Source organism: Echinops telfairi, unplaced genomic scaffold, assembly GCF_000313985.2.
Source record: "Echinops telfairi isolate 266 unplaced genomic scaffold, ASM31398v2 ScPeMD7_5;HRSCAF=22, whole genome shotgun sequence".
Classification (NCBI taxonomy): Eukaryota; Metazoa; Chordata; class Mammalia; order Afrosoricida; family Tenrecidae; genus Echinops; species Echinops telfairi.
In genome coordinates, this window is record NW_022103901.1 from 33,807,533 (window position 1) to 33,815,086 (window position 7,554).

General features: G+C 55.5%; 1 protein-coding gene across 1 annotated transcript in view; it reads left to right on the plus strand.

Moving 5' to 3' along the window:
- The first annotated feature begins 1,758 nt into the window (after positions 1–1,758).
- The window catches only part of DNAAF8 (dynein axonemal assembly factor 8), a 10,688-nt gene continuing 4,892 nt past the window's right edge, over positions 1,759–7,554 (plus strand). Inside the window, exons 1-4 of the mRNA XM_045286045.1 lie at positions 1,759–1,827; positions 2,940–3,095; positions 5,036–5,248; positions 6,877–7,290. Coding sequence (XP_045141980.1) covers positions 1,816–1,827; positions 2,940–3,095; positions 5,036–5,248; positions 6,877–7,290 — 795 coding nt within the window. The 5' untranslated portion in view covers positions 1,759–1,815. The remainder of the gene's footprint in view (positions 1,828–2,939; positions 3,096–5,035; positions 5,249–6,876; positions 7,291–7,554) is intronic.

The window sequence follows — 7,554 nt, forward strand, 5'->3', positions numbered from 1 at the left end:
TCGCTAGCCCGGGTGCCCGCCCCGGAAGTGGTTATGAGAGGGCGCGAAGCACGCCGGGACGCTCGAGGGTCTCCGGTGGTGCCGCTCCGTGCGCTAAGGAATTGGCCCGTCCCGTGCCCGGACCTTCCGGTCAGCTCTCCCATCTCTCGGAGTGACGCCCACAGCAGCCAATGAACAGGTAAAGCACTCATCGTCCCGCCTCTCTGCTGTCAGTCAACCAATCCCATTGCAGGAGAAGCCGGACACGCCAGGTCCCGGGAGAGGAGCGGGAGAAAACGGAGTTGGAAGTCTAGCGGGGTCGGACTCTCCTGAGATGGGAGTCGAGAGGGGGCAATAACCCCAGGAATTGCGCCCCAGCCCGAGGCGGTGAGCGGGACCGGAAGGACGCACTGGAGGCTATTTATATCCCTGTCAGGACCGCGCAGGGAAGGGAGGCGGGGGCCGGAGGTGAGTAGACCCGGCTGCGGCTACTGCACCGTAAAGGTCTGGAGTTCATGGAGCTGTGGGAAAACAGGGGCCGCGCAGAAGTTAGCGGCGGCAGGATAAGACGATCTATTTTTCTGTTGCCCCGCTGCTGTATTTTAAAGCACAGCCCAAAGACGGTTGGCGTCTCGTTGTCATAACAACCGCCCGCCCTGTGGCTGGCGGGGGCGGGGCCATGGGGGTGGGGCTAACGGGCTGCAGCTACAAATCGGAGGTGGACCGAGAGTACGGATTCAGAGACTCTACTTCCTTGAAGCGTCCTTTTCCAGAAGCCTCCATTAACTCTCGTCCCTGAATGAGCGGAGCTCCTAGGTCTGGTGTTCAGGAACCTCCAGACTCCCGCCCGTTTTCACTGTATGGTCACTCCTCTGAGCCATTGTACATATTGTGCCCCTACTCACATCTGCTGTTTCCTCTCCTTGTCCATCGGAAGAAGGACTCAAGCCATCTCAGGCAGACCCCTCTCTCTTGTGATTCAGTTGTCCTGTGCATGACTGCATCCTGAATTGACAACAGAACCGTGGCTCCAAAAATCACCCTGATGTATGTAGCGGACATGTCCCCGATGGTTGCCTCAGGTCAGAGTTGCGCCCACTGGCCTCCCTCCACCAGCTCAGAAGAGACACAAAAAGCCCCATCCTTTGTCTCTTGCAGTTTACACGGAAGCTCTGGTTCGCCATTTATGACCTGAGATCTTCGGCAAGTCATGTAACTCCCTGGAGCGCCTCAGTCCCCTCATCTGTAAAATGGGCATAGTTTGGCTGCTCTGAGGATGAAGTGGGGTGATGTTCACACAGCCTCCGTGTCAGACCCAAGGATCAGAATTTTTAAAAACTTGTGACGGAAATGAGGGCCCCTGGTGGGTCACATTGGACTGCTTAACCACAAGCTCAGCAGTTTGAACCTGCCAGCTGCTTCAAGGGAGAAAGACGAGGCTGTCTGTTCCTGTAAATATTTACAAAACCAGAGACATCCATCCTGCAGGGTCACTATGAATCAGAACGGGCTCAATGGCAGTGCGTTTGGTTTTGTGAGTGGTTACGTGTTGAGCTGCTGACCAAAAGGTCAGCAGTTTGAAAACCACCAGCTGCTCTGAAAGGAGAAAGCGGAGGCTTTCTACTCTCGTCAAGAGTCACAGTCTCAGGAACCCACAGGGGGAGTTCTACCCTGTCCCATCTGGTGGCTCAGAGTCAGACTGACTCCACGGCAGGGAGTTTGGTGTGAATGAACATTGCATCCATTCATCAAACGTGAACTCAGCGCTTACAAAACTGGAGCGGAAGCTCCAGAGAGAAATAAGACCCTGCCCAGGGGAGCTCATGATCTAGACCCATGCTGTCCAAGGTAGGTGCCATGCACCACGTGGCTGCTGCATCCAAGTCTAGATTGCTGTGACTGAATATAAAGCAGGTTTCCAAGCCTGAGTACAGAAATGTAAAAGCCTATAAAACATCTTATCGACTGTAGACTTTGTGTGCATGTTAGAGCAAGATTTTGAATTTTCCCGTCTCGCACATACATCCCTCTCTGATACGTTCTGTCGTTTGTTGCCATGGTTACACAGAATTCACAGATAATGCTCCCAGGTATGGGGTTTCTTACAGAAGTTCACAGGTTGCAATGCAGGTGAGAAGTGGTCAGGATAAAGTTGTTCAGTAAGGACTTGTTACCGTATTCTTTTAAGGCTGCTAGTAAATGCCCAAAGACTGTCCGCTCCACTGTAAGCCTCGAACAGAAGGCATGCAGCTCCGGCCCAGCTCCAAAATGAAGTGCTCTGAGGCACTCCATAGCCCAACTGCTCAAAAGGACTCAGCGTTACTTGCTCTGTGGGCTGGGAAGTCCACCACTCTGTCTCACACTCTGGCTCCTGGTTCTGCTGCTGCTGCTGTTCCTGTGTTACTCTTCTGATGGCGCAGCTCTCTCCTGAATCCAGGAGGTTCACTCATCAGGGATCTCCGGGTGCAGAGTATGTGCTCCACTCCTGGCTCTTGCTGGTAGTGAAAACTCCTCTCCTTCTACTTCCAAAATGGTTCATTTTATACGCAGCAGGTTGGCCATCACAATTAACCCTGTTAATAGGAACTCACAGTTGAATCCTATCAGTGTCTTCTCCTCACCTTTTCTTGAACCCAGATCCATCAGGACAAAGTTGTTTGGCAGGAGTTACAGAGATTATGGCTAGAAGAGCCACGTGAAATGATTCATTGTCCTGCAGAATATAGCAGGTTACTTAAAATATTACAAGTAAGTTCACTTGTTCCTTTGTACCATATTTCACAACCACCAGGAACCATAAAACCACAGGTGTGGCTGATGTTGCATTGCTGGGGCGATAAGCAGTGTAAGCACAGAGCTTGGCTCTTTGTGCCAGAACCCTGCAGAACCAGGAAGGGAAACTGAGGCAGAGTAAGCCACCCAGCCCTGTCTCCCCTCCCCCTGTGTCCTCCCCTCCCCAGGGCTTCCTGGAGGACGACATGCTGAGAAGCACCCAGGACCTGGACCCCATGGTGTCCAGGGACGTGAAACCCCCTCTGGGCCATCCCTGGGACGCCATCCTCCAGGCTGCCAAGGAGCAGATCCCCACCCTGGACTCGGATGCTGACTCTTCTTCGGTGAGCAGAACCCTGCCAGTCCTCCTCTAGTGACCAGTCAGAAGCCGTCCACAGCTTGGCCACAGTCCTATTGGGGGCTGCTTCTCTGGCCTGAAAACACACATCCCCTTTTACACCCTCTGGTCATACTTATAGCCAGGTTCCCTGACTTCCTTCTGAGCCCCACATTCTCTGCTTTGCTCACTGGGCGTCTCTTCCTCAAGGGTCACTTCCATGCTCAGAAGCCCCACCTGGAAATAGTTTTCTCCAGGGCTGACCACCCTACTCGGGGTGCTGCGTGCATCCTGGCCCATCAGAAGGTTGGGAACCGAGCAGTACACCGGGCCACTGCTAACGAGCTGTTACCTGTGGTCTTGGCTGGCCGGCACACCTGGTTCTCCTGTTTCCTTTGACTGGTTCAAACCTCACAGTCCTGGTCAGATCTGGGATTGGGATGCCAGTTCCCGATCCAGGGAGTTTTCCCAGGCACAGAGCCACCTGCACCTGGCCACCTCCCAAGTCCTGGCAAGCACCCCCGGCTGCTGCTTTGTAGAAACAATACACAGGCAAGAATATCTTGTGAGAGTGAAGGGCTGGCCTCCCCAAGCTGTCTGGGTTCAAACCCCAGTTCTGCCAAAGCAAGCGCTTTCGAACCCCCTCAGCCTCAGTTTTCTAAGAAGCAGGGCAGGGACAGTTCAAAGCAGTTCTGTTATTATTATCACCAACAAGGGCCACATACCAGCCACGTAGCAATGCAGTATTTTGATGGCAGAAGAAAGTACACAGCGGTACCCCACTCAAAGATGGCGGCCAGCCTCAGGGCTGTGGAGGCATGTTGCACTCCAGAGCCCTGCTGATAAATACAGTGCTGCCCTGCGTAATGGCTGCCACAGCCCTGCCCCCCTGAATGTCTCCGGAGCCTGACTGGGAGACCAGATTCTTGGCAGGACTCCAGAGGGGCCCCGGTTGGGTACCATCTTTGAATGGAGTACAGTGAGCTTCCTGCTCCACAACAAAACACTGCGGACAATAGACGTGGTTGCTACCTGAAGGGTACGCTGCCCTGGGTTATGACAGCAATTACTGAACCAGTTGAAAGCCCTGAAATTGGGGTGGCCACATGGTGGCAGGGTACCTCAAGGACTTACCAAAAAGATAAAGTGCACGGGAGGCCATCGGGGAGATGGTGACCAGACGCAAGTGCCCCACCATTGTCAAGATGACCCTGTGAGGTGGGCCTGATGGAGATCAGTGTCCTGTGTCCTCAGTGGCCTTGCAGAACCCAGAGCCTTGCATATCAGAGCCAGCAGGGGGTGCTGCTGAGCACATGGCTCAGTCAATGGAACCCTAGGCTGTGCTAGGAGCCAGAATTGGGTCTTGGCAGGCTGGCCCTGTGGGGAGGGAGGGTCAGTTGGAGGGCTGGCGGGCAGACCTCAGAGATGCTGCCAGTTTGGTTCCAGGCCGCTGCAATAAAGCATGGATCTTGCGATTAAAACAAGTTGCAGGTTTAACATTTTTTAATTTGTAAAATTTTCCAGTGCATGTTCCATCTCTCGAGCACTGGCAGTGATGCATTGAGCCGGCTCCCCGGAAGGCCAGTGGTTCCAGCCCACCAGGCGCTCTGCGGAGTGTGTGTGTGTGTGTGGGGGGGGAGGCGGCGGCCGCGGCAGCCGTCTGCTCCATGAAAGCTCGTTGTTTTTTGAGTAGGGCACAGGACAGCGATGTTGGCACCAGGCTGTGGTCCCCACAGGGGGCACTAGCATCCTGGGAAAGGGTGAAGGGTTGCTGGAATGACCAAATGAACACAGATGGTGGGGCGGGGGGAGGGGGGAAGGGGGGATGGCACCCATCGCCTGGGAAGCATGACTTTATACGAAGCGCAGTCTCTGTGAAGTGTAGTGAAATGAGGCCTGCCAGCCCCCTAAAGCCCTCCTTTCTCCCTGCCCTGCCCCACCGGACAGAATGGCTGTGAGGAGGACGAGCTGTTCATCTTCCAGCGAGATCCAGCCGCCCTGATCCCTGACCTCTCGGAGGAGCTGGCTGAGGACCCTCCCGGTGATGGCCCACCTGGGGGCTGGGCGGCTGCGGCTGATGAGGCCCCTCAGCCAACCATCCCAGAGCAAAGGGGCAGCTTTTTCCCAGGGGGAGAGTCCAGAGGGCAAGAAGGAAAGGAGGTGAGCAGCACAGGGAGGAAGTGGGGACCGCACTCGCTGCCTCCCTGTGGGGGTGGAGATCCAGGCATGAAACAAGCTGCGTGTGAATTGTTGAATGGGAAGCCAGCCTGCCCTCCAGAAAACTTTCACCCAGTGCACCATGAAAGCGCGCGCGCACACACACACACACGAGATTCAAGCCCATCCAGAGGCACCTCAGAAGAAAAGCCTGGCGACCTAGGGCTGGAATATCACGCAGGGGATGCCGTGTACTAGATTTGGCTTGATGACAGGTGGATTTACAGACTCGGACACTCTAAGGGGGTCGCCATGGGTTGGAATCAACTCTGGCAGTGGGTTTGGTTTTGGTTTGGAAGCCGAAATGGGGCAGAGGGATGTGAATGCCCCAGGACTGGACCAGCTCCACTTCCAGTCCCCTCAGCCCAGCCCAGCGCCCAGTGTCCCACCATCTCCATTACCCAGACCCAGTGGGCGTGCGCACCGGAAGGAGACTGCTGTCCCAAACCAACCCCTGCTGCTCCCTGTCCCCATGACAGGAGCCACGCACCCCTCAGCCAGGCCCGGTGATTGTCTGAGGTGACCCTCGGTTGGCGAGAGCTCAGGTGGATTTGTTTGTGTTTTTGGTTTTTTTTTTTTTTTGGTGGTGGTTTTTCCCACAATCACCTAGGCAGCTCTCCTGCAGGCTCCTCTCTTGTTTTGTTGAACACAGGTGACCCAACACAACCCTTCACCCAGTAGGTGAAGCAATAAACAGGAGATCAAGGGAATAAGCCAAGCGGAATGGAGTCAATTCTGATCTCATAGCTTTTCGGACTCCCTTTTCGCACAGACCGGTGCTGCCTTAGACGGATGACCTTCCCTTTCCCAGAGCCTGCACCCCTCCAGGGGCTGCCCTTTGCTCATCTCTACTGGGTCATTTCCCATGAGGACATGCCTACCATCTGTCCTGCTCCCTTGGCCATCCAGTTAGTTCTGGCTCATCGCCACCCTACCCAACAGACGAGAGCAGCTCCTTGGGGTCCCCGAGACGAACATGAGCAGATGGCCTCATCGTTCCCCTGGTGGCTTTGAACCGTCGACCTCATGGTGAGCAACCCAGTGTTTAGCCCACAGCACCACCAGGGCTTCTTTTGTGGTGCGTTGCCACTGTCAAATCCATTGCTGTTGTACACAGCAGGTCAAAAGGCTGCCTCACCCTGTGCCAACCAGTTGTGGGTCTGCCCGTTGACTTCCATAGGGTTGCCACTGTCCGATGCACAGATGGACACCAGTGGCCAGGCCTTTCTTCCTGGTGTGCCTCAGTAAGCTCCCGCTGAAACCCGTTCAGCATCACAGCCACACATCACGTGCCTCCACTGACCGATGGGTGGCGGTGCAGCACATGAGGTGTACTGGCCAAGAATCGAACCCTGGCCTCCTGTACCCATGAGCCACCACTCAGCTGTCACCACAGAAGGTCAGCAGGAGAAAGGTGTAGCAGTCTGACCTCCATAAGGATGATGGCCGCCTCAGAAACACACAGGGGCTGTTCTACTCTGCCCTACAGGGCGCCTCTGAGCCGGAATCGGCTCACCAGCAGTGTGTTGGGTTTTCTGGGTTCTAAAGCATGGACCCGTTTCTCCCGGCAGCCAGTTCTGGTGGCAGCCATGGCAGAACCTACAAGCCAGCAGACAGCCAGGCCCCAGAGCGGAAGTGACCCCCAAGGCCCTTTCCAGAGCCACGGTGAGCCCAGCTCTCTTCTGAGGCTCTCCAAGGAGAGCCCCAGGTGGAAGGAGGGCTACATCTCAGGGCCGCAGGGAGAAGCCCCCACCTCCCTAGCCCTGGGGGCTCCACGTGCAACCTCACTGTCCAGCGAGGACCTCAGAGCCCTGCGTCGCGAGAGGAGGGAGATGATAGAGAGAGACATACTCCGGAAAGTGACCCAGGGGCCACGGGATGCCAGCAGTGACCACAGGGCCTCTAAGATGTCCCCTCGAGCTACTCCAGGACACCAGGTGCCGACAGGGGACGCACAGGCCAGCGGGCCAATACTCTCCCTCCAGGTACGTGCCTGCTGGTGCCGCCCCTATCCTGTGCATGACTCAGGTTCCATGGCTAACCAAGGGGTGGTTTGGATTACTAAGTCCAGGGGGCTGCTAACTATAAAGTCAGCAGTTCAAATCTACCAGCCGCTCCTTGGGAGAAATAAGAGGCTGTCTGCTCCCGTAAAGATTTGCAGCCTCAGAAACCCTACATCATTTTGTTTTCCGGTCTGACTCATAGTGACTGTATCTATACACAGCAGAAGGAAACAGCACCCACTGCTG